This window comes from Pleurodeles waltl, chromosome 7 (genome assembly GCF_031143425.1).
Source record: "Pleurodeles waltl isolate 20211129_DDA chromosome 7, aPleWal1.hap1.20221129, whole genome shotgun sequence".
NCBI lineage: Eukaryota > Metazoa > Chordata > Amphibia > Caudata > Salamandridae > Pleurodeles > Pleurodeles waltl.
This window is the reverse complement of record NC_090446.1, coordinates 299,414,119-299,441,815: the sequence shown is the minus strand read 5'-3', so window position 1 is coordinate 299,441,815 and position 27,697 is coordinate 299,414,119. Positions and strand designations below refer to the sequence as shown.

General features: G+C 46.9%; 1 protein-coding gene across 3 annotated transcripts in view; it reads right to left on the bottom strand.

Annotated features, from left to right (window-relative positions):
* Positions 1 to 27,697, bottom strand: part of LPIN3 (lipin 3) — a 426,254-nt gene that overhangs the window by 329,740 nt on the left and 68,817 nt on the right. The window contains exon 1 of one of the 3 annotated variants that reach the window (XM_069243718.1): positions 4,440 to 4,887. The exons of 1 other annotated variant lie outside the window; for it this stretch is intronic. In XM_069243718.1, coding sequence (XP_069099819.1) covers positions 4,440 to 4,676 — 237 coding nt within the window. In that variant the 5' untranslated portion in view covers positions 4,677 to 4,887. Of the gene's footprint in view, positions 1 to 4,273; positions 4,415 to 4,439; positions 4,888 to 27,697 lie in introns of those variants that run through there. One more of the 3 variants, XM_069243719.1, reaches the window with a different exon arrangement.

Genomic DNA, 27,697 nt, shown 5'->3' with positions numbered 1-27,697 from the left:
TACAAAACAGGTTTTCTTAACTGTGCTTAACATGGCAACCATAAAGCATACATTTATAAAATTACAAATATGTGCGCAATTATCGTTCACAAAACAATATACAACCCCTCTCAATTAGGCCTAACAAGAATTACTACATTGAAATTCTACTCCCAGGGTTTGTCGAAGTGGATGACCAACACCTAAACCCTTTCCTGCTATGGTACTCTGTGTGATTACATTTAACCAAATACCTTTCTACAGCCTGTAACATGATGTGATAAAGATCCATTGTTAAAGGTCTAGTTGTTTTACCATTAGCATCTCACAATATATAATCCAGGTATACTGTCTTTGCCATTACTTTTCATAATGAGCAGTACAGGCCAATACATCTGGCATACCATTTTCGTGCACACCAATCAAGACTATAGCTGTTATCATTGGCTTGTCACCATCAGCAACTGAGACCTCTTGCACTGAGCATAAGCTTTTTTACAAGGCAACCATCAGGCATACCATCATAAAATTGCATATGTATACAAAAAACAGTTTACAAAGCAAAATGCTATCTCCCTTAACAGGGTTGAACTAGGATTCTCACAATCGAAATCTTCTATACCCAGATGATGTCAGATGGCTAACCACTACCAAAACGTTTTCCTCTGAAATTAATCTGGGAGATTCCATGTAACAAGAAACCTATCTGTAGGCCCTATTTCAAAGAAATCCATCCTTAACTGCCTCTTGACTTTCACATATGCTTTTCACAATCAACATGTCAGACCTACTGTCTTTATCATACATTTTCATAATAAACTATTAGGCTTTTAGAATGTATCATTGGCTTAACACCATAATCAACTCAAGCATACAGTATAAGCATTCCACAAGGCAGCCACCAGGCATACAGTAAAAATAGTACAAACATTTACAAAATTACATCTGACAATGCAAAATACTACCCACCTGAGAAAGCCCAGCAACAATTATTTGCAGTGCATATCTTCTATCCCCACAGTTTGTTCAGGTGGATCACCAAACCCCTTGCCTACTATTGCAATCTGTGAGATTTGTTGTAACAAAAAAAACTGTATAATGGTTTTAGCACAGTGCAATAATAATCCATACTTAAAAGGTTATTGCCTTTAACATGCTTTTCACCGCTGCTCACGCCAACTGGCTTTGTCCTAATACTTCATAATAAGCAGACTGAATGTCTGAAGCATAAAAAATGTCCCCAACAAACTAAGGAAGCCTATACCTATTAACATTGGCTTTACACTTTGCTCAACACCACCCTACTCATGAGCACATGAACTGGCAACTATCAGGCATCCAGTCATAAAATTACAAGTATATAGAAAAATACAGCATGCAAAACATTACACAACTCCCTCGCCAGAGCCTACCCAGAAACATCACAAGGAAAACCCCTATTTTTGTCAGAGTGGATAGCCTCATGCCTACTATGGTGATCTGTGAGATTACATGTAACAAAATAAATGTCTGGAGCCTGTAACACACTGTGATAACAACAACCTGTTAAAGGATTACCAGCATTAACAAATGCTTTTCACAATAAATAAACCAAATCAACTACCTTTATCATAACACTTTATAATAAGCTGGGCAGGCTCATGGCATCGGACATAGTCTTTCCTAGTGCACTAATCAACCATGTAGGTTATTACCATGACCAACACAGGCCTACAGTTATGGGTGTAAGGTTTTCCACAAGACACCCACCAGGCACACTGTCATAAAATTAGAAAGGTATACAAAATTGCATTTTAGGTAAGAATAATACTAACTCTCCTAAAAGTGCCTAATGAAGGAGTCTCACACAGCAAATCTTCTATAGCTAGTTTGTCACACCGTGTAACAAGCACTGTAACCCTTCCGTACGTCATCCTTTTGTGTTGCTAAAGTTGCTCTAAGTGGGAAAGGTATGCCGAGACGTGGGTCTCTTGCTTGCTGTGCCGCTGGATTCAAGATAGCCTGTCTGATAAAGAGTTATACTCTGAAACCGGTCCTAGGATGCTTGTTTCCAGTCCAGTGAGGACCTGGCCTGGCAGTTAGGTCTGGACTGTTCCCAGGGGGAACAGGGTCAAGAATGATTTGCATATGGCTGGGTCCAAAATGGGGTGGCATGGCGGGAGCACAAGAACAATGGTTTAAACCCAGGATCTGTGACTGGGGGTGAATGTTTGCATTCTTCAACATTCCGTCCATCATCCTTTTGTGTTGCTACAGAAATTAAAACCCAGAGCTATCTTTTATTTGCGCAATGTGAATCACATTTTCCTGTGACATGAATAGAAAGGGTTTCTACATCTGTTCAGAGTGCACCTGTCTGCTAGGAAGCACACGTACCATAATATTAAATGACTTGAGCTGGTTATTTTTTATTTAAAATGTGTATTACATTTTCAAGGTGGCAGTCTTTTTGTCATGCGTATTCTTGACAAATACAGATGTACTGGCTTTGCCAATGCTTGTTATTAAATAGTTATATTTCAACGACTACCATCTGGGAAACATCCTTGGGCAAGAAAGCTGGAGCATGTGTGCTGGGTACAAATATACAAACAGAGATATATATATATATATATATATATATATATATAAATAAAAGAAAAGATGTCCTGATTAGCGTGTTACGGCGCACTTGATTCTCCGGTGGTGCTGGTTTTAGGCAGGACAACCATATTTCAGAAAACAAGATTCTCTTTCTATTTTAGCAAGAAAAAAACGCACTCTGTCGTTGTGCCAAAAAATACTTTAACTTTTAATACATTAGTGAGATCATAAACAAACAAACAGGAATCCCCTGACGCGTTTCGGTCTCACCGAACCTTGTTCACAGGTGTTTCCTGTGTACTAATTTTAGCGCTTTAAATAAGATACTCCAAAGTAACAGAAAAAATACTCAAAGTTACACCACTTCTTAAAAGTTACTCCATAACATCACTAAATATATACACTTTAACAAAGAAAAATTAAACGCGTTTCTATATACATGTTTACCAAATTATAACAGTGTTTTAACTACAAACCAGGGTGTTTTTCACTAGATTCCACAATGCAATGCATTCTGGTATATGTAGTCTGTGACATTTCATTGAATCTAATTATTTTTGAATATATGTCATAAAATCTTATTTCAGCGACTAATGGAGACTTCAAAACAATTTCTGAGGTGTATTGACAAAAATTATTATAGGGGCCCTCATTAATTTTTAATTTATGTTCACATTGGATTCATATTCATTTATTGCATATTACCTACAATAGCACAATCCTCAAGGTTTCTTCACTAAATCCTACACCTCTGATGTAAGAATATTAATATTTGGATATTATTCCTTCAGTCAACTTATTTTTATAGCGCCAAAATTATATGTCTGTCTGACAAATGACAGTTATGGAGTAACTTTTAAGAAGTGGTGTAACTTTGAGTATTTTTTCTGTTACTTTGGAGTATCTTATTTAAAGCGCTAAAATTAGTACACAGGAAACACCTATGAACAAGGTCCGGTGAGACCGAAACGCGTCAGGGGATTCCTGTTTGTTTATGATCTCACTAATGTATTAAAAGTTAAAGTATTTTTTGGCACAACGACAGAGTGAGGTTTTCTCTTGCTAAAATAGAAAGAGAATCTTGTTTTCTGATTATATATATATATATAGAGAGAGAGAGAGAGAGAGAGCGCGCCAGCCCACGGGAGTAGAAAACATTCCTCATGCCTTACACTTTGCATCTTCCAGTTCCACCTGGCTTAGGTGCAGCTCTGGCACACTCCATTACAAAACATCGCCTGCCTTCCGGCGCTGCCAGGCACCCAAATCTGCAGAGGCCCAGGCACTGCTCGAATTCAAACATCAATCCTTCGGGGGCAAGGGTACAACTATGTGTGATGTTATCTTAGTGCACACAGCTCAGCACAACCCTAGACCGAGCTATTCAAAAACACAGCAGCAAATGTATACTTGTGTTCTGCCACCTGCGTGACACGAACCAGCCTAGGCAAACCACTGTGTAGTGACCCGTAAAGTCTGCCCGTCTACCGCTGCCCCTCCATCCGTCCTGAGCCCAAACTTAGCGTCAAGAACCTCGATCAAGGTATGTGTATCCTTTCCACCTTTCAAATGAAAGCATGGGCACGGCACTGGCAGAGATTACTCTAATGCCCCGGCCCATACCCTTCACTCTTCTGGCAGAACCCCCACACCACAGCCAGTGTGTGCCTAATTCCAGGCCCCCTGGCAGCGCCAGAATTCCGCGACTCACCTGCGGTTTCCTTTGTCTGTTTACCTCAGCAGCACACCGTTTCTGGACTTTGGAGCGGGTATTGCATGAACAATCAACACTTCCCTTCTACCTGGAACACCTGTGACGCCATCTTCCATCCTCCCCCTACACACCCACGACCAGAAGCCTTCAGTCTTCCACTCACCTGGGCACGAGGCGGGGCCAGGGTTAGAAGGCACTCATCTGGCACTCTCTGGCCACGCCCACCATGACTGGGTCCGTCCTGAGGTGAGTTGGGGTTGGCCCAGGTGTGCGCGTATGACGGGCGCTCTGGATGCAGCAAGACAAACTCAGAGCTGTCAATGTACGGTGACAGCACGGGACGCAAGGGTGCCGTAGAGAAGGGGCGGAGTTGGGGCACGGACCACTCCAAAGGGGACATCGGTTACACTCTTCCTACTAACTGAGCGAGCAACGTCACTTAAAGGCTCTGTCGCAATTCGCAAAACAAACAATCATCTGGAACGTATGTAGCTTGATTAACATAGGGCACAACTCGACCAGAGACATTTCTGAGGGTGCCCTGTTTTCAAGGCGCCCGCAGGTACTATGCTGCGCACGCCATAATTCCCCCGAAAGAAGAGGGCATCGACTGGTTAGTTTAGGTGTGACAGGTCAACCAATAGAAGCGGGGCACACACTTCAAACAATAGGGCGGAGCTATACCCCAGAAAGCAGAATTATAAATTGAGCTTTTTAAACATTCAAACATGTGTAGTAGATAGGAAAATGTCTGTGGACTGCAGATAAAGATCTTTAAAAGGGGAATGCATGATTTGACAACTAAAAGCAGCTTCCACGGATTTCAATAACAAGCACAGTAGAACCAGTCCTGGTAAAGCTAATTGAAGTCAACAACTATTTTTGGCACTGTGAAAGTACAGTCAGCTCATGAACTGTTCTAATTCATCTTCAAAAAGGCTTCCCCGCCTCACTGTTGAGCAAGTCTACTCATCGAGATATTACCGATGTTGGCGGTATTTTTGCTAATCTGATTTATAAATGATAAGGGGCCAGATGTATGAAAAAGTTTTGCACTCACAAACGGTGCGAATCGGTAAATTCGGCCGTTTGCGAGTGCAAAACAGTAGTCTGCAATGCATGAAAGGCATTCGCAGACCACAAATAAGAAATCGCAAAAATTGCGATTTCTCGCGTTGCGACCTGGAAATTGCGAGTCGCAATTTGCGATTCACAAATTCCAGGTCGCAAGGCAATGCTGCAAAAAATCGCAAATTGCGATTTTTCAGTAGAATGGCATTTTGCAGATGCAAAATACCATGGACTGCAACTATTTAAAAATGCATTTTTAAATAGAACATGTAAATCACACATGCCCTTATGGCATGTGTGTACTTTACATGTCCCCCAAAACATTTTTGGGGTGCAGCATGGCCCCCCAGCACCCTGGGGATTTGCATTTCCAAAATTGCGATTTCTGGTTCAGAAATCGCAATTTTGGAAATACAAAAAATGTGCAGCTATGTGCGAATAGAGCCGGTATCGCAATTTGCGATTCGGTAATAGCATTTGCCATTTTTAAGAAATCGCTATTACCGATTCGCAAATGTGATACATGGCCCTTTGCGAGTTGGTAATAGCGATTTCTTAAAAATCGCTATTACCGAATCGCAGTGGGCCGTGATGATACATCTGGCCCAAGGTGTCTTCGCAGGATCAGGTACAGAGTGGTCCTCAAGAATAGATGTGGTCTTTCTGCGACAACTGAATCAAAATCACCTGGAAATAGGCAACTTTAATAAAGAGCAAGCAACACAGAAGGCAAAAAACAATAGTCAAAATGCATGGCAAGTCAATATAGGAAAGTAGCAAAAGACTCAATCAGAAGCAATAGTCTGACGTCAAATCTCATAGCACAAATATTCTAAGTCCTAAGCAAGAAAGAGTGTTCCTGGTCTGCTTTTAAAAAGAAGGAGGGCAAACCTGACATGGTTCAGTTCTTAAATGGAGCCTTTTTTTCAACAGAAAAATTCGTAGCATAAATCGCATTCTCAGCATAAATTGATCAAATTCTCGCACAGATAAACAAATCCGAACACGAAATGTAATTCAATACAAATCTAGTTACATACAAACAATAACAGTCTCATATTATGAATAGGTTTTACTGGAGTTGGTGCCCTACTGCAAGTATCTTGGAGTAATTTTAGACACCCAGGGCTCCTTTCGCCAACAGAAGAAAGACATCGCCCATATTGTTACATGCTTGAATCAGACTAAAAAAGCAACTGAATAGCACACTTTTTCAGAAAAGTAATCCAGAGCATAATTGTGTAGGAAAAGAAATATACAGATACACATATATATTCCTGTACATATAGACAGAGAACATTTCTGTAAATGCATATAAATACAGTGATGTGTGTGATGGGTAAGAGGATGATGGGAAAAAAGGTAATGGCTCGCCTTCACTGGAAAAGACTGGAAAGGTCGTAACACCGCTTGGGCCACTGCAGTATCTCTGTGAACTGCTGCTTCCAAGCAGTAGTGCTGAGTACGTGTGTGTTTTCTTCCAGGACGCTGCTCGTCAAATTTCCTGGAGGGTTACCACAGCAAACAACGCCATTGAAGTAAACAGAATTCGCTTAGAATTAGCTTGCACTTTTGAACATAATGGTGTCCCAGCTTTCTGGTGACATAATTCAATGGCGCTAAATTTCCTATGAGCAATGCTCTGCTTTGAGAGTGGGTAGCCCATTTTTGGGGTGCTGAACTCCATAAATAATTTATTGAATTTGTGAAAGCTCTTTGTTTTGTCCAAGTAGAACATTAAGCATCTTTTGACTTCCAAAGAGTGCAAAGCTTCTTCTGCTAGTGACTTAGGGTCTGGAAAGAAAGTTTTAAGAATCACTGGTACACTGAGGTGAAAGTCTGATGGGCCCTTTGGAACAAAATGAGGGTTTGTGCAAATAACTACTCTATTGCTTCTAAATTGAAGAAAAGGTTCCTAAATGGTATTTGCCTGAATTTAGCGGACTACTCTGGCTGATGTTAGCGCCAAAAGTAAAACAACTTTGCAATGAAAGTTACTTAATATCTGCTTTGAGGATAGGCTAAGAAAGCACAGTATTGAGTTACCAAAGAGGTGGAGGAGACCTCAATGGTGCAAAGGTTCGGAATGAGCCTTTTAGGAATTATTTTTCCAGTCTGCTAAGCCAAACAAAGGCGATGAGGCTGATCGCCGGAAGCAGGACATGGCTGATAACTGAACCTTGATGGATGCATGGGCAAGTACTGATTGTGCTAGATGAAGAAGTTACAGAAGGATATCTTCTGGTGAAGATGAAAGTGGATGTATACTATCACCCTGGCACCAAATGCAAAATTGTTTCCACTAAAGATAATTGGTCTTATTCGTACTGTCTGCGCGAGCCCTGGCCAAGGTGTCCCTGCAATCCGGTGAGATGTTCAGATGTGCCAATTCGTTGTATTCAGGAGCCAGGCTGACATGTGAAGTGATTTGGGTGCAGTAAATGGCCGTTGTTTATTTTTAGCAAAGATGGTATTGGCTTCAGTTGGATGTAAGGTTTCTGTGAGAGAAGGAGTAACTCCATGAACCAATGCTGGCAAGGCCATGTTGAAGCTATGAGAATGATCCTAAATGGTTCGGCATTCATTTTCCTGAAGACTTTTTGGAGGAGAAGGAATAGGATGAAAGGTGTAGGAAAAGGTTCCAGATCATGCGATTGAAAACGCATTTCCCACGACCCTTTTTGGGGTGATCTTATCAGCTTCAGCTGGATGTAAGGTCTCTCTGAGAGAAGGAATAACTCCATGATCCAATGCTGGTGAGGCCATGTTGGAGCTATGAGAATGATCCTGAATGGTTCAGCATTCATTTTCCAGAAAACATTTTGGAGGAGAGGAATCAGATGAAAGGCGTAGGCAAAGATTCCGGACCATGCAATAGAAAACACGTTTCCCACAACCCTTGTTGGGGGTGCCAACTAACAAAGTATCGGCATTTGCAGTTCTGGGGTGTTGCAAAAAGGTCCAGATTTGGCTTACCCCACTGGAGAAAGATGATGTCTAAGACTGTTTGATTGATCTCCCATTCATGGCAAGAGGTTGCTAGTCTGCTGAGAGTGTTGGCTATGGCAATCTGTTTTCCTGGGACATGTTCCGCTCGTAGATGTACTTTGTGATGGATCGACTATTCCCAGATAGCCTGAGCTTCTTGAGTGACTAGGGGAGATTGTGTTCCACCCTGCTTGTTCATGTAGTGCATCGTTGTAGTGTTGTCTCTGCGAATAAGCACTTTTAAGTTCTTTATTCTGGGGAAAAAAGCCTGCAAAGCTATACATACTGCTTTGAGCTTCAGTAGATTGGTGTGGAGAAGTACTTGGAAAGGTTGCCATTGCCCACTGATTTGTAAGTATTGGAGATGAGTTTCTCAACCCACTTGGGATCCATCAGTGGTGATGACCAAAAGAGATGACTGAGTTAAAAATTACAAGCCAATTGACAAAGATGCTTGCCATGTCCACCATGATAATGCATTGATCGTGTTTGGAGTCACTTGGATGTGATCATCAATAGATCCTGTGGCCTGCACCCAATGGCTGTCCAGGTCTTCATGTAGCCGACGTATGCACAGATGGCAGAATGGAACCGGAGGAATGCAAGAAGACATCATCACTAGTAAGGACTTGTATAAGTGAACTGAAAGGGACTTTTTTCTTTGATTTGATTATGTTAAAGTGATAAACTCTAGTTGTCTCTCTGGTGCAGGGTATGCTGAAGAAGGTCTGAGAGCCATTGGCCTGTAGTGTTTTCTCACATCTATGAATGTAATTGGATATTCTGCCACCGAGGTGAGGTGCAGGAATGAAGGAAATAGCAAGGCCCTGGACCATGTCTTTGACAGAGGCCCAAGTCTTTTTCTTGTCAATCCAATTTCCCTTTGGGAGGTGGTATATTGTATGCCGCTTGTATTGGCTGTCTTTGTTGGTATTGGGGACAAAATGAGTGGGAGATTGCTGACTATGTTGGATAGTGCTATTGTTGGTATCCTCCCCTATAAGATGGTTGCCCCCATCCTCTGGCACCTCACAAATGTATATTTCTGTACTGGAGGGTTCCTAATGATTTAGCAGTGCCGGTGTCTGCTTTGATGGCCTGGAGGGTGTCCTCGATGTGTTTGCTGAAGAGGGCTTCGCCATCGAATGGAAGATCTAAAGTTTTGTTCTGAACCTCTGGGCTGCTGGAAGTGGCTCTGAGCCATCCTTGCCTATTTAGGACTGCAGCTACAGCAAGCTATGGGAATCCTATATTGGCGATATCCATGGCGCAATCGATAATCTCAGATGAAGTGTGCTCATCTTCCTGCAAGATTTTCTTTGCTTCTTCCTCAAGTTATCTGGAAGTTTTTCTATGTACATATCGATGTTCGACCGCATCTGGCGATCGTACCTTCCAAGACAGCCAAACAGATTCCATCTCTCACTGTAAGAGCTGACGTCAAAGAGAAACACTTCCCAATGTTGTCTAGGCACATACTCTCTTTGCCTTGATGTGCCATTATAGGAGTCGAAGGCTTCTTGGAACAGCGCTGGGCCAACTGGATAACCACTGAGTCAGGCTTAGGATGGCCAGTGAGACACACAGGAGAATCCTCAGGTGTTTTGTATTTCGTGCCGAAGCATGGTAACACTGCTGCTACCATGGCTGGATTCTTCATTGTTTTTAAGCCCTCGTCCCATATATAATCAATGATGGCCATAGCACTGATGGTTTTGCAGAAGAGTTCTTTAAAATCATAACAAAACAGTCTGTCTGTTTAGTAGGCATAGGCACCTCAAACCTTCTTGCCACCCTTTTGAGCAGGTTATGGAAACCCCCTATATTCTCTGGATGAGAATCCACAGGAGGTGGAGTAGGAGATGAAGGTGCTGGCAGAAGATAGTCCCACTCTGAATTTGCATCACAAAGCTCACCCTCCTTTCTGTCTCTGTCTGAAGACTTGGGATCCTGTAGAGGAACATTTTGCGGAGTGTGCCTATCAAAAGTAGGTTGAGGTAACTGTCGTGAAACCTGAGGAGTTTATGCCTGCACTGGTGGAAAGTGAGCAGGTGAAGGAGTGAGTCTAATGGAATCAGATGGTGGTGGGAAACGCCTTTGGTAATCTGTCAACATAAACTGTAAATCTGATACCAATGAGGAAGGAAGGCAAACTATCTCCTCCTGGCCTTTGTTGGTGGTACTGCTCTTGAGGATCATAGTACCACTGGTCATAGTACACCTCGTCATCATGTTAGTATTTGATGTGCAACGCCAAGGGGCTATGTGCCACGCAAAAGGGACATCCAGCATCAGAATCCTCTTTATCCAATAGATGGGAGAGAAGCAAAGTTGACACCTTACTTGGAGATGTATGTTCTGGAGTGAGGTATGTTGTTTTTTGCCGGAGTTGGCATTTTTCTGCAGGTTTTTCTCTTGTCGATGGGGTCATCGACTGGGATATAAATATATATATATGTATATATATATAACCTACTGGCATAAGTCAGTAGGTAGTTATAGTTAGGATCATGTTTCCATTGAAAAAGCGTTTTTTGACTTGCCTATATGCTTGGCGCCTTTGACGAATCTTCACAAAATTTTCCCAAAAAACGTGTTCTTGCGAATCTTGTTGTATATGGAAAGTTTCGGGCTGATTCTTCAAGCAGGGGCCGAGTAAAAGGGAGGGTAAAAAAAGTGCATTTCCCTTATAATCCCCATAGAGATTTTGACACGACTACAACTCAAACTGCTGGACGGAAATAGACCAAATGTGGCAGGAAGGTACCTCTTTGTCTAGAAAGAGTGCCTTTTGTTATTTTGTGTTCAGTAACTTTTGAGATATTAAAAGAAAAAGAAATATAGATATCTAGAGGTGCAAAGGTTTTTCAAATAATAACGAGCTTGTGCAGAGGTCTAATTGGCTGCCAATACTTCAACCAGGAAGTGTTGCCAGCCATCTTGGACCTTGGCTACAGCTGAGTCCCAGAAAAAACGATTTAAAAAAAAGAAAAGGGGTCAGGGTAGGGACACTCTGACCCCTAACTCTGGTGCTGGTAAGTTACTTACCTTTGGTAACGCTTTTTCTGGTGGATACACTAGCTACCTGGGGATTCCTCACCTTATGAATTCTCCCAATGCGGCAGCATTCAATGGAATATTTTCTTCCCAGCTTTCCACGTCGACGAGGACGTCACAATTGCCCGACTCCCACGTGACTCTGTCTATCGTCATCGTGGCAATAAGAGGTCCTCGCTGGTGTGCTGACGTCAGTTTTCACCATTTTTTACGTGCCTTTGAGGCGAACAGGTGATTACCGACATCACATACTCAACATAAATAGATCAATCAAATCTAATACGTAATATTTATTCAAATCTAAACAGTAAAAACAAATATATATATATTAACACTGTCGTCGGTGTTATACATATTCACCCAAAGAAAACTTGGTATGGCCAGACTGGCAACGGAGAGGCAGGTGGGACCGTGAGGAATCCACAGGTAGCTAGTATATCCACCAGAAAAAGCATTACCGAAGGTAAGTAACTTTTTCTTCTGATGGATACAACTACCTGAGGATCCCTCACCTTATGAATAGAGTCCCAAAACAGTACCGCACTCGGAGGTTGGTGCCTGAGTGGTCACACCAAGAAATCTTGCAGCACCGATCGTGCAAAATGGCCATCCCTCCTAACCTCCGCGTCCAAGCAATAATGCTTAGCGAAAGTGTGGCGGGAATCCCAAGTTGCGGCCTTACTAATGTCAGCCACTGGAACACCCCTAACCAAGGCTGAAGTGGCAGACTTAGCCCTGGTGGAATGGGCCCTGATTCCAAAAGGAGGATCCTTCTTTGCAAAAGAATAACATATTTTAATACAAAGAATGACCCACCTGGAAAGCGTTCTCTTATGGACGGCCTTGCCTTTCCTCTTCCCCACATATCCAATGAAGAGTTGATCATCCACTCAAAATTCTTTGGTCCTTTCAATATAAAAGCTTAAAGCCCTCCTTGGGTCAAGTCAATGCAGTCTCTCCTCCTCTTTCGATGGATGGGGAGGAGGGTAAAAGGACGAGAGTGTGATGGATTGCCACATATGAAAGGGAGTAACTACCTTAGCACCACCTTGTCTGCATGAAAAGTTGTGAAAGTGGGTTTAACACTAAGAGACTGAAGCTCACTTACACGCCTAGCAGAAGTGATAGCTGTGAGGAACACTGTCTTCAAAACCAAAAGCCTCAACGGGCAAGAATGCAAAGGTTCAAACAATGAACCCATCAGAAAAGTGAGAACCAAATTCAAATCCCACAGAGGCATAACAAAAGGAGTGGGAGGGAACCTATTAGCTAGTCCTTTTAAGAACCTTACAACTATAGGGGACTTAAACAAGGAAGGTTGGTCAGGAAGGCACAGAAAGGTCGACAGTGCCGATAAATAGCCCTTGACAGTCGCAACTGCACAACCTTTCTGCACCAAGGACAATGCAAACAACAAAACATCTGACAAATGGGCTCGTAAGGGGTCAATTTGCTTCTCTCCACACCAATCAACAAATTTTGCCCATCTGCCATCATAGATAGTCTTGGTGGGTGTCGCCTGGCCTATAAAATAACGTCCACCACTTCTGGCGGGAGAGAAAAGGAACTCAGATTGCCCCGTTCAATCTCCAGGCATGAAGGTGCAGGCTCTGGAGGTGGTGGTATAGAACCTGCCCCTGCGACTGCGAGAGGAGGTCTGCCCTGTGAGGGAGATGGAGTGGAGGGCACAGTGAAAGCTGGAGAAGATCTGTATAACACACCCTTCTCGGCCAATCCAGAGCTTTTAAGATGACTTGGCCTCATTTTCTATCTGCCCTCAGGAACAAATCAGAGACCAGCCAGCCTTAAGGTACAAGCAGAAATATTTAATAATACGTGCACGGAGACTGTGGCTTGAAATGCCAAGGCCAAGCAGTCTGAATTGCGGAACTCCAATACAATCTTTTATGCATGAAAACCACAAAAGGGTGAAAATACATCATCCAATCAAAACAACTGAAAGATAATTTCTTCATCAAGTACATGGCGTGATGTTGATCAGGAGATGCATGGTATTACACATATATTAGGCATCTATCCAATCACAGTAGAATAACATTTCATGGTGGCAGCGTGATACAAGATTACCACAAACGTGACCTTCACATTTCTAAGATGTTTGGGACTTTCCAAGGCGTCACCAATCCAGCTTCCTCATAACCTCTCCTCATACCTATGTGGACATCGAGATGTCTGTCTGTTGCTGGGCGAATGAAGAAATGCATGTCACATGAGCTGTCTCTTTTATGCAAGCCTTGCATTACAAGCTGCCTGTCAGGGTTAATGTACTAAAGGTCATTCAACCTTCTGCATATGTTTTTCAGGCCTGTACATCATTGAGTATCACAGGATGAGGTCAGGCCTGGGGGATAATAAAATTGATTCCTTAGCCAGTTTCCACATTCCGTCCTCTGATAATCAATGATGAAATGGTTTTCCCAAACCTTGTGGAACTGTCTCCCACCCATCAGTGTTTAGGTCTAGATATTGTGTCTGGTATGCATGCTGTTGCTATCTTGGGAATCATTACTATTGCTGTCTTTTGTCATCTTTTGTACCTCTTGTTCAAACTTCAGAGGATACCTGATATATCACTATATGTGTTTTTATTTTTGTAAGGAATGTTGCACATGGGACATTAACCTTAGTTGGTGTGTGTGTGTGTGTGTGTGAAGCAAAGTTGGGCCACTACTTACTAATCTAGTCTTAACCTAAGAACAACCCATTCCTCCTATTATGATCACTACTCCTGTACTTGATATTATGCATTATTATCAATGACAACTCTTATTTGACAGGAAATGGAATGTTGATGCTGTTCTGTCTTTCACAGCTATAGTTGGTAAAGGTGATGTAGGGTACTACTCTGAATTTTATTTTTACTAAGCACTGTTGGAGCAGGTGTGCGCAAACATCAAATGACACAATATATTTAGCTTTGCATCATACTTCACTTTCAATGTAACATTCTTCTAACATTCTTCTTTGTCCCTCAAAGCATCCTTGCTCATCTCTGTGGTGCTTACTTCTACTGATAATTTGGGAAAGAAGTTCAAAGTTTTAATGTTCAAAGTCTCATTGTCATTTAATGCTCCTATTCGAAGTAAGGGTGATACGTGGGAAATCAGCAGACTCCATGAGAAGTAGCACAACAACAACAACAAAATCTAGTGCCCATGGCTATTTCTTGGTGGGCCTTGAAGGGGTGTCGGACATCGTTGCCTTATTGAATTTCAAAAGAGAATTTCAAAATGATAAATTTCCTATACCTTATATTTTGCCCCAGAGGTCACCAGTACTTGAGGCAAAAGGTATTGTAGAATGGAGGCCAGGTACTCTAGAACTGAAGGTTTACTTAGGTCTTTCAGCCAGAACTGCAGGAGATGAAGGTTGTGAAGTTGAAGTTGACAGTTGGTGAGGTTGACGGTGCCCATAGTCCTTGCAGTTATACTCTTTAGAGGAGACGAAGAGATCCTTAAATGTTGCAGTTGTAGAGGGCTCCTATTCCCTGAGCTAACAGCCTGCAGTTACAGTACCATGGAATGGCAATCAGCTGTGCCACAGTCGGTGGTACCCCCCTCAGTGTGGCATCAAAGGATAACTTGATTACTCTGTATTAGAACCAAACAGGGCCCGCTTACACCCTCGGTCTCTTGGAGGCGTGCAGCACGAGCAGCCCTTGTTGAGCGGAGACTCTACCATGATGGTGGGTCCACCAGTTGTTCCACTCGTTTCTGCTGCTGCGGATGTCCATGTTCCGCTACCTTCTTGGTGTAAGAGCTGTGGATCCAGGAGGTCAGTCCCTCCTACTTTACAGGTGACCCAAGCCCAATCTCCCTGTTGGAGATCATGTCCAGGTAGTGTTGTCTAGCCAGAAAGGGCCTGCAGCACCTAATGCTGAAGGCAATGCAAACTGCTGTCAAAATGTCTTATCAGATAATAACTTCTCAGCACCAGACATGTTCATAGGCCAGTCAAACAGTATTTCAGTCGGTGCTCATTTTGACAACTTTGTCAAGGGTGCCTCTCTTGACCAATGAAGCAAGTGGTAGTGCATCAATCCAGAACCGCTCAGCAGATGCACAAAATCTTATGAAGGGACATATCTGACTTGTTTATGGGGTAACTAAATTAAATAAATGATTTCACCTTCTCCTCTTTGTGCACACCTAATTCCACATTATATTGTACCTCCTGTCAGCTGTTACTCATATCAAAAACTGGATCATCCTAACACATGTAACATACAACATCACTGTTAGTAGCACCATTCCATTCTACTAATGTAGGCAGGTCAGTAATATTCACATATCAAAGGCACAATCGTTATCACTGCAAACCATACATGTGCTACATCGGAAACCTGTAACTCAACTAGGTGAGGCTAAAGTGGAGCTAGGGGTAATATGCATCTAAAAATGTTTTTGTTTCCTTATTATCTTATTTTTTATCTTGTTTTAATTTTTTTAAATCAGGAAAGGAAAACCTAATCGAGGTATGTGGGGGGAAAGGCTCTCTACTCTGTGTGTAACCACATGCTTCTGAAAGAAGAAAGGTATATTGAAACATGACATAAATCGGTACACAGAACTAAAAATTCTCTCCCTCTCATCCCTGCATCACATTTGCAACATAAACTTCTCTAATTATACTTTCAAAAAGAATATGCAGTAATAAATTTGGAAAACACATGTTAATAGTAATAGCCAACCATCATTGTATAGTCAGGTGTATAATCAATGCATCAAGTCCTTCTCTTATAGTGTAAGTGTAACACAGGACATGCATTCGGAAGTGACATTGTAGATCTACTGATAACATTATATTAATATTTTGTTACTGTCCCTGTATCTAAAGTCCCATCACTGAGACCACAGGTTGGGAACCACTGTTGTACACTATCCACAGCTGTACAGTGAGACGCCCCCCTGAGGATCTTAACCTAAAGCCACTAACAAGTAATAAAGTCAGAAGCTTGTGTCTTATTAGTTGTGATAACCTAACAATTGAACTTACATTTTCTACACTGTGTAAGCATGTTACATCCATCCCTTGTCTACTTGCAAACCTTTCCCATACTTAGGGGGTCATTCTGACCTCGGCGGTAAAAGGCCCTTACCGCCGGTCAGAAGACCGCCATAACACCGCCGCGGCCGCGGTCAACCGCCACGGTCATTCTGACCCACAACGGCCAAACCTCCAAAATTCCGTCCTCCACTGCAGCCTGCCACATCAGCGGGCAGCGATAAACTGGAGATGACCAAACCTCCACCGTCACGCCAACAGAAATACGCCCATGCCATTACGACCCACGAATCCACACGGCGGTCATTCAAACGCGGTATTCCATTGGCGCTACACACCGCCACGGTCAGAATACACACACAGCACCAAAACACAGCCACATTGGACAATTTGAAATACACACACCTGATACACATACACACACCACTCCCACACAATCAACCAACTATAAAACACACACCCACATCACCCACAAACCCCTGCGACCATAATTACTGAGAGAAGGAGAGAGAGACACAGCAGACAATCCAAAGCAAGACACACTGAGGCACACTACACCATCACACACACCACATAGTAGCACAAAGCACCACTCACCAACATACTCATCATCACATACACCACCCCACACCTCACCCACACCACCCCATGGCACCCCAAAGGCACCCACGCTTTTCGGACCAAGAACTCCGGGTCATGGTGGAGGAAATCCTAAGAGTGGAACCCCAGCTCTTCGGCTCGCAGGTGCAGCACACCAGTATAGCTAGGAAGGCGGAGCTATGGCAGCGGATCGTGGACAGGGTCAACGCGGTGGGACAGCATCCCAGGAATAGGGAGGACATACGCAAAAGATGGAACGACCTACGGGGGAAGGTCCGATCGATGGTCTCCAGGCACAACATCGCGGTCCAGAAGACTGGCGGCGGACCCCCACCCACCCCTCCCGAATTCACATCGTGGGAGCAAGACGTCTTGAACATCCTGCATCCTCAGGGCCTCGCAGGAGTAGCCGGAGGAATGGACTCTGGTAAGTCCAATCTCAACTACTAGATCCCCCCCACCCCACCAGCATGCCAACCCACACCCCCACCCTCACCCTCAACCCCCCAGCACACATCCTCCCTGACAATGTCTCACCAGCACAACCCACCCATCCCAACACCAACTCCTGCATGCCAACACAAATCATGGGCACCCATCACCTAAGCATGACCACTGCACTAACCCCCCCCCCCCACTAACTACCCTCACAACACCTCCCTCAAGGGAATGCCTGCACTGGGGGACAAGGGCACCCATAACACGCACGCTATTGTACACACAGAAACAATAACCAAACCCTCTTACCCCATGCAGGACCCGAACGACAACACACCAGCCAGGAGGGTCCAGAAGTGTCCATCCCACCACCGGAACAGGCCCACACTGAGGATAGCAGCTCTGTCGACAGTGAACCTGATGACCAGCCCGGACCATCGGGGACCTCTGGCAGTCGGTTCCCCTCAGGCAGCCACAGGCCACACCAGACCCGACCCCCTCTGCCAACACCAGCACAGCTCCCACCCAGCGGGCCCATGCCTCTGTCTCTAGGACAGCTCAATCAGCGGTGTGTCTGCCACTACAGGGCACCCAGGCTAACCCGACACCCCAACAACAACAGGGACCTGGGGGCAGTGGGAGCGGGCACACCGTCCAGGGGACAGAGGCCGGGGGAAACCGGGCAGCTCGGAGGGCTGCTGTGCGACAGGGGGGGGAGGAGAGGCCCAGGGAACCCACTCTCCAAGAGGCCCTCACCACCATCATGGGGGCATACCACCACTCCCAAGAAACGATGGCGACGGTACTGGCCAGGTTCACTGAGATCCAGGCACAGCAGGAGGAACGCTACATGGGGTTCAGGGAGGAGCTGAGAATCATCGGGACCGCAATGGGGACCATCGTCCTGGCACTCCACAGGATAGAGGACGCGTTGCGGGACCATGGTGCACCACACAGGGCCCCTGTCACTAGCCCGGACCAGGAACAGCCTACCACCTCCGCCGCCGATAGTGGACAGGAGGTCCCAACACCTCGACAGCCCCCCAGAACCCCACCTCCTGCTGAAGAACAACCACCCCGTAAGAGGAGCCTGAGACCAAAAAAAAAGACAGAGTAGGATGTCAAGACCCCCGCCAGCAGGACATACCCCCTCAAGTCTTCCCACTGTCCCACATTGCCACCCTGTCCAACCATGAACTGCCTATGCTCCATCCTTCCACAGGCAAAAGGACAATGCACCTGTGAGACTGAGAACTGGACTCTGCCATGGATATTCCTCCACCCCCACCCATCACCCTTAGAATCACATGTACCGATATCTAGCACTGTAAATAAATCACATTTTGCACACATCTGTTTTGAGTCATGCTGTATTATTAACAAATGTATTACATATTACTGTTCGATTTCTGTTCTGTCAATTAGTCATGACAACATACCAATGTCAATACGCTGTATTTCATGGGCGAACCAAGCAGAAGTCAGGTACTGAGTCAGACAGCACTGAGAAGGGAAGGGAAAGGCAAAAATTAATGAAAAACATCTGTGGGGAACTACAGAAAGTACAGATGCAGGAGGCTATCAGCAATTGTGAAATGGCGTGGGTGATTCTTACCTGTGTGTTACTGGAAATACTGTTGTATCACTCTGTCCCTATTGTCTGTGTCGTCCTCAGAGTCTTCCTCCTCTTCACTCTCCACAGGCTCCACGGCTTCTACAACACCACCATCTGGACCATCCTCCTGCAGGAAAGGCACCTGGCGTCGCAAAGCCAGGTTGTGGAGCATACAGCACGCCACGATGATATGGCACACCTTCTTTGGTGAGTACATTAGGGATCCACCTGTCATATGCAGGCACCTAAACCTGGCCTTCAGGAGCCCAAAGGTTCGCTCAATCACCCTCCTAGTACGCCCATGGGCCTCATTGTACCGTTCCTCTGCCCTGGTCCTGGGATTCCTCACTGGGATCAATAGCCACGGCAGGTTGGGGTAACCAGAGTCACCTATTAGCCACACACGCTGTCTCTGTAGCTGTTCCATCACATAGGGAATGCTGCTATTTCGCATAACATACGCGTCATGCACTGACCCTGGGAACTTGGCATTTACATGGGAGATGTACTGGTCAGCCAAACAGACCACCTGGATATTCATTGAATGGTAATTCTTCCTGTTCCTGTACACCTGTTCATCGTCATTTGGGGGGACTAAAGCCACATGGGTCCCATCAATTGCACCAATGATGTTGGGGGTGTGTCCAAGGGCACAGAAATCAGCTTTAACTGTAGGCAAATCACCCTCCTCTGGGAAAATGATGTAGCTCCGCATGAGTTTCATCAGGGCAGACAACACTCTGGATAAGATCTTGGAAAACATAGGCTGAGACATCCCAGATGACATGGCCACTGTTGTCTGGAATGAGCCAGTTGCAAAGAAATGGAGGACAGACAGAACCTGCACTAGAGGGGGAAGTCCTGTGGGTTGGCGGATGGGGGACATCAGGGCTGGCTCCAGCTGGGCACACAGTTCATGGATGGAGGCTCGGTCAAGTCGGTATTGTAGTATTATGTTGCGTTCTTCCATTGTGGACAGGTCCACCAGCGGCCGGTACACGCGAGGATTCCTCCTTCTCATCGCTAGTCCCAGCGGACGGTGCCTAGGAAGGAGAATATGGAGTACAGAGTCAATCCACTCACAGGTACGTACAACACAGCTTGCACAGTACAGGTAAATGTATGGTTTGATATGTTTGTATGTGTGCCATTGCAAGGCCTAGGCCTGTGTGACGCATTAGAAATTAAGCCATGTGGGCCCTTGAAATGGCCGATGCCTGACCTGTGAAGTGGGACAATGGGATGTGAGGTCACTGCGCTGGCGGGGCACACCGTGGCGGTAGGCGGTCGAAGACCGCTGTGCGAAGACGCATTGGATAACATTGAAGCCTATGGGTTTCAGGAGCCAATGACGATGTGCGCCGGCGGTCGCGGGACGCACCGCTGCGGTACGCACCGCCGCGGGCGTGACCGCCATTTTCTATCTGCTCAATCATTCGAGACCTGATCATCCACAGGAGAGGACCTATACTGCAAGTGCTGCTGTGAACTCGGTCTGGAAGTGACAATGGCTGCTGCTACTGGTGAAAGGGCCCCCGCCTTCAGTTCAGAAGAGTTGGAGAAGCTCGTGGACGGGGTCCTCCCCCAGTATGCGCAACTCTACGGTCCTCCAGACCAACAGGTGAGTACACTCAGTGCACATTGAATGGGTTATGCCTGTGTGGAGGGGGGGGGATGTAAGTTGGTGGGGTGTGGAGGGAATGGGGAGTGCAACGCACAACAGATGAGAGAATGGGAACCATGACAAGGTTGGGGAGGGGGGGCATGTACTCCAAACATGCAGATATGTTACGGTTTCTCTTTCCCACCCTGTACATGTCAAACAGGTGGGCGCCCACCAGAAAATCGATATTTGGCGTGCCATCGCCGAGGAAGTCCGGAACTTGGGGGTCCACAACAGACGGGGCACCCACTGCCGCAAGAGGTGGGAGGACATCCGCCGCGGAACGAGGAAGACCGCAGAAACACTGCTGGGGATGGCCTCCCGACCTAGGAGGGGTGCCAGTCGCACCATGACCCCCCTGATGTCCCGGATCCTGGCGGTGGCCTACCCTAATTTGGATGGGCGCTTGAGGACAGCACAGCAGACACAAGGGGGTGAGTATCCGCACATTCTCCTATCTGTATGCGCATTGGAGGCGTCTGGGTGGGGGAGGAGGGCTGTGGGTGACATTAGGCCAGGGCGCTCTCTGTAGTGTAGTCCTCTCCCTTAGGCATGGCCCTGTGCCCCCGCCCCCCACCTCTGTAGGGTGCCAAGTGCAGCTACCCATGCTCCAGCATCACACATGTGCGGGTGTGTTGTCCCTAGACCTGTTTGCCTAGTCAGAAGTACTGAGTAGTGTACCCCAAGTTCGCGACTCAGTGCACGAGGCACCTGTGTCTGTCCTCTCCGCAAAGGGTATTGCTAAGGCATGCACTCAACTTTGTTTAATTTCTCCCCCCACCCTAAATCTTTGTCTTCTTGTGTTTTAGCATCATCAGGCGGAGGAGATTTGGCGTCGGAGCAGGAGGGAGCTGCAGGTCACCAGGCCCCGGTGGGCACTGACACAGACACTGAGGGCACCAGTGATCCGGAGGGCGAGGGGAGCACCACAACGGGGGCCGGTGGAGACACCAGCGACACGGACACGTCCTCGTTTGGGAGCTCCCTAGCGAGGGCGGCACCATCTGTGCCCCCCGCAACAACAGGTACAGTCGCCACCCAGCGCACCAGCACCGCACTCCCAGCAGCCCCTCAGTCTTCGCTCCGTGGCCGCTCGGCCAGGAAGGCGCGCGTCTCCTTCGCCCCAGGCACCTCAGCCCCTGCCTCTGTTACCCCTGCTGCCCTCAGTGCGGAGCTCATTGACCTGGTGAGGACGCTCATTGTTGGGCAGACTACCCTTCTGAATGCCATCCAGGGGGTGGAAAGGGAGGTGCATCGGAGCAATGCCTACCTGGAGGGCATTCATTCGGGTCAGGCTGCCCATCAACGAGCGTTCACTGCTCTGGCCTCAGCACTGACGGCAGCCATTGTCCCTGTCTCCAGTCTCCCTCTTCTATCTGCCTCCACCCTTTCTCTGTCTCCTGTACCTCAACCTATCCCATCCACACCATCAGACCAGCCTGCACACACCTCAACACCCAATGCCAGCTCACACAAACATAAGCACCACAGAAAACACAAGCATTCACCCAAGCAACACACAGATGCAGATATATCAACAGTCACTACCACCTCTGTGTCCCCGTCCTCCTCGTCTCCCTCCTCCCTCCCTGTGACGTCTACACTCACACCTGCATGCACCCCAACATCAGCCAGTTCTTCCACCACCAGCAAACCCTCCACTACAGTCCGCACACCTGCAGTCACCACCCCCACTGGGATTTACACGTCCCCTGTGTCCTCTCCCACTGTGTCTGTCACCCCCTCTTCCAAGACACATAAACGCAGGCAGACACCCAAACAACAGCCAACCACCTCACCACAGCCTACGTCCCAGTCACCTGCACCCAAGGACAGCACACCTGGCTCTCATACAACCACATCCTCTTCCTCCACTTCTCTCACCACTACTCCTACCCCTTACCTTGGTCCCAAGAAAAATTACCTCTCCAGTTTTGACCTCTTTCCCTCCCCCGACCCACCCCCTCCAACTGGGAAAAGTCCCAAGGGCACCTCAGCCACCACCAGCCCAACTACTACAGTGCAAGTGGTGCATGGCATGTGGAGTCCACCCACTGTAGAGACTTGAGAGACTGTGGCTTTGCACTCCCCAGGATGGTCCAGTGGGCAACCCACCCACTGTAGAGACATTGAGAGACTGTGGCTTTGCACTCCCCAGGATGGTCCAGTGGGCAACCCACCCACTGTAGAGACATTGAGAGACTGTGGCTTTGCACTCCCCAGGATGGTACAGTGGGCATGGTGGCTCCTCGTGGATCTGGCGTCGTGGACTCATGTGGCTGTGGTGGCCCCCCCTTCCCTTCCCCCTGAGGTGCCTGTAGTTTTGACATCGGATGCCCCTGCAGTGTTCTCTCCAAAGGACTCAGGTCTCGTGTGTGGGCTTTGCCCTTGTTTCGCAGAACCTTGGCCCACGGACATGTTAGATTCGTAGGATGTGCAGGACTTGTTACTTCAGTGATACACTGATGTGTATATCTTTTTGGTTTTTGTAAATATTTTTCACGGTTGTTCAATTATTTCCAGGTGCTTTTTTTGTACATGAAAATTAATTCCAAATTTGGTTGTGTCATTGTATTTTTAAAGGGGCTTTGTGTGGTGTCACTGTGACTTCCTGCTCTGCATTGGTGTGTACATATTGGGGGGGTGGGGGGGTCGCATATGTGTATGCCCATGACCTTTCTTCCTCCCCCCTCCCGTGTGTCGTAGGTGCAGTACTCACCGTTGACGTCTGCGCCGAAGTTCGTACTCGTGGTAGATGAGCAGGTAGACGAGAGCAGGTATGATGTTCAATTCGGGTTCCATGCTGTCCGGATTCCGCGTGGAGTGTCTCGAGGTGAGCGTTTTCCATTGAAAATGTCTGTTTCCGCCGTGTTTTTATCGGCGGGGCTCCCGCCCCGGAAAAGGTGGCGGATTGGTGGGTCGTGATAGGGTGGGCGGTACATTGTCTGCCGCCTGGCTGTTGGCGGTGACCGCCGCGCTGTTTGTTTGTTCCGCCGTGGCGGTCGGAGTGTTAATGCGGCCGGCTGTGTTGGCGGTTCCCGCCAGGGTCAGAATTGCATTTTTTTGACCGCCGGCCTGTTGGCGGGTTGGCCGCCGCTTTATCACCGACCGCCAGGGTCAGAATGACCCCCTTAGTCTAGTGCCAAATGATAGTGTAGTAATTGCAGTACTGATCACATATTTCAGGCCAGTGTATCACTTTCTTACAATCCTCCCACAAATCTCTTGGTACAATAATTCTAAACAATGTATCCAGATCCTTCCAAACAGCCCTCCTATGGCTATTATTCTGTTTAACTCTGTACATTGTTTTTTTATATACCGAGAGACTGTCTTGTGATCTCCAGCTGTGTGTTTGTATTGCTGAGCACCCCCTACCACATCTTGATGTTATGGAGTGTGTGATGTGCATACGTGGACATATCGCATAGTAATTAGTGTGATCCCTCACGCCCCTTGTCAATACACCCTTTCATTTCACTTAATATCTGTTTGTACTTCTGTTCATGTTTTCTGATTGCGTTAGCCACTTCCTCTTTACTCTGGCTATGTAATAACTGTCTAATTCTTTCATAATGTCTCTTACTTTTTTGCTTTTTTTTTTTGACTTCCTCATCCATCAAACGCCATGCCAGGGTGCAGCTTTCACGTTCCGTCTCTGCCTGCTGCTGTTGAGGCAGCTCAGAGTGTCTGGTCCCTGTTGTGGTGCCCTCAGGCTGTAGTGTATTTCCCAAATGTCCTCAAGCAAAATCGATGTTTTGTTCCCGTGACTGTGCACTCGCCACAGGAAGAAAGCTTGGCAAGCCCCTATTATCTCGAATTGTTTCGTCCTCCAATCTTCCCTGCCCTTGTCAGCCCCCCCACCATGTGGAGGAAACCATTCTTCAGTTCAGGCATTTTTTTTTTTTAGATTATCCTCCACATACAGGACAGCCCCACATTCAAGGGACATCCCATATGCTACTAGAATGTAGGCGGCAATGTAAAGCACAACACATGTCCACAAAGCCACAGAAACAATACTGTCAGTTTCCTTGCAATGTCAAAAAGAGGCCCTCACCACGATAGAACAGACGCTCAAAACTGAACAGTATGGAAAACAACACAATGCTACAATGTGATAAATGGCAACATGCAAAACACAGGTACTATAAAACAATCTAAATACCCCTCCCACCACCCACCTCTTGTACCCAGGGCGAAAAAGTCCCTGGGGACAATCCGGAGGCCCCCCGGGCACCAGGCATCCGGAAGAGTGGTTCACAGAAGAACCAAACCGAGGAGGTGACAGGCAAATAAGCAGCGCATTCCCTGCCTGCTGTACCGGGGCAGACCACTACTGCCCCCCTGGCCAGGTTTCCCCCACAGCCCCTCCGGCTGGGTACATAACAGTCACAACCCCTCCGGCTGTGACCAGAGACCACCCCACTGGGTGTCCCGGAAAACACACACCTCAGCCCCACCGGCTGACCGCTCCACTGTTACAGCCCCTCAGGCTGCAATCCTGGACAAGCTCTCGAGCTGCCCAGAAAACCACACTGCAGCCCCACCGGCTACACACATTCATAAAAACATGACACCTGCTCGCATCCTCGGAGCAGAGGAAACAAACACCAGTATTAGCCCAGAAAGAAAGGGGTAAGGAATTGACAAGTGAAGAGGGAAAGTAGCATACAACCCCAGAATCCGACGCGTGGCACACGGCCACCAATGGAAAAGCAGGAGTAGCCACCTGAACAGGAGTGGCACTACTGCCATCCCAGTGAAGGCAGAGCAGAAAAAGAGCCAGAAACAAAAAACAATGCCCAGGTAGAGGAAGATGGGAAAACTCAGAAGCAACTGAACCCCTTATCACTCCACTCCCCACTTAATGAGACACAGACCAAAGCAGTCAGGCAAAACCAGAGGGACCAGGAAGTGACAGTGACTCACCAAAGCACTGGCACCCTTTCCAGGGAGGACACTCCGAGCATAGCAGGGAAACCCACAAGAGCCAGGGGCCCTCCCAAACAGCTGGGAGCCAGGCAGGGGAGATCGTCAATCCAAACACCGCATTCTGCACCATATGTTGAAGCCTCCTTTTCTATCTGCCCTCAGGAACAAACCAGAGACCAGCCAGCCTTAAGGTACAAGCAGAAATATTAAATAATATGTGCACGGAGACTGTGGCTTGAAATGCCAAGGCCAAGCAGTCTGAATTGCGGTACTCCAATACAATCTTTTATGCATGAAAACCACAAAAGGGTGAAAATACATCATCCAATCAGAACAACTGAAAGATAATTTCTTCATCAAGTACATGGCGTGATGTTGATCAGGAGATGCATGGTATTACACATATATTAGGCATCTATCCAATCACAGCAGAATAACATTTCATGGTGGCAGCGTGATACAAGATGACCACAACCGTGACCTTCACATTTCTAAGACGTTTGGGACTTTCCAAGGAGTCACAAATCCAGCTTCCTCATAACCTCTCCTCAGACCTATGTGGACATCGAGATGTCTGTCTGTTGCTGGGCGAATGAAGCAATGCATGTCACATGAGCTGTCTCTTTTAGGCAAGCCTTGCATTACAAGCTGCATGTCAGGGTTAATGTACTAAAGGTCATTCAACCTTCTGCATATGTTTTTCAGGCCTGTACATCATTGAGTATCACAGGATGAGGTCAGGCCTGGGGGATAATAAAATGGATTCCTTAGCCAGTTTCCACACAGGCTCTGTCACAGGATGAGGTCATGCCTGGGGGATAATAAATTGGATTCCTTAGCCAGTTTCCACACAGGCTCTGGAGGTGGTGGTGTAGAACCTGCCCCTGCGACTGCGAGAGGAGGTCTGCCCTGTGAGGGAGATGGAGTGGAGGGCACAGTGAAAGCTGGAGAAGATCTGTATAACGCACCCTTCTCGGCCAATCCAGAGCTTTCAAGATGACTTGGGCCCGGTCTTGGCGAATCTTCCTCAGAACCCGGGGAATCAAGGGTATGGGGGGAAACGCGTAAGGCAACTGGCCGTTCCAGGACATCTGAAACGCATCCCCCAATGCTCCTTGCACCGGATACTGGAGGCTGCAGAACGACGGGCAGTGCGCATTCTCCAGAGTGGCAAACAGGTCGACCTGAGGAAACCCCCACATCTGGAAGATGTAACGGATCAGGTCTGGATGGAGACGCCACTAGTGATCGGCTAAGAAACGCCGACTGAGACTGTCCGCACGCACATTCAGAAATCCGGCCAGATGGTTTGCTACTAAGCAAATCCAATGGTCCTGAGCCCAGGACCAGAGCCGCAGAGCCTCTCTGCAGAGAAGGTACCAGACGTATCACCTGCAATTCCAACAGATTGATATAAAACATCTGTTCCACTGGAGACCAACAGCCTTTGACCTCCAGGTCCCCTAGATGAGCACCCCGGAGTGGAGGCATCCGTTATAACTGTGGCCACTGGAGGCCGTCCAGAGCCCACCATTGCAGGTCCGCTGCAGTGTCTCTGGAGATCGTTATCAACTCCTCGAGATCCCGTTTGTGCTGAAACTGCTGCCTGGGGAGGCACCACTGAAGAGCCCTCATATGCCAGCGTGCATGAGTGACCAACAGAATGCAAGAAACGAACGGACTGAGCAGACGTAGGACCTTGAGGACTGGAACAACCGCTCCTTCGAAGCATTGGAATCAACGCCTGAATGTCCTGAATCCGCTGAGGCGGAGGAAAGGCCCGATCCAACGTTATGTCCAGTACTGCCTCTATGAACAGAAGGCGCAGAGAGGGCTCCAGGTGAGATTTGGGCATGTTTATCGAAAAGCCCAGATCGAACAACAACTGGGTTGTCATCCGCAGGTGATGCAACACGAGCTCTAGAGACTTGGTTGTCATCCGCAGGTGATGCAACACGAGCTCTGGAGACATGGCTTTGATCAACCAATTGTCCAGGTAAGGTAATACCACTATTCCCTTCTTCCTGAG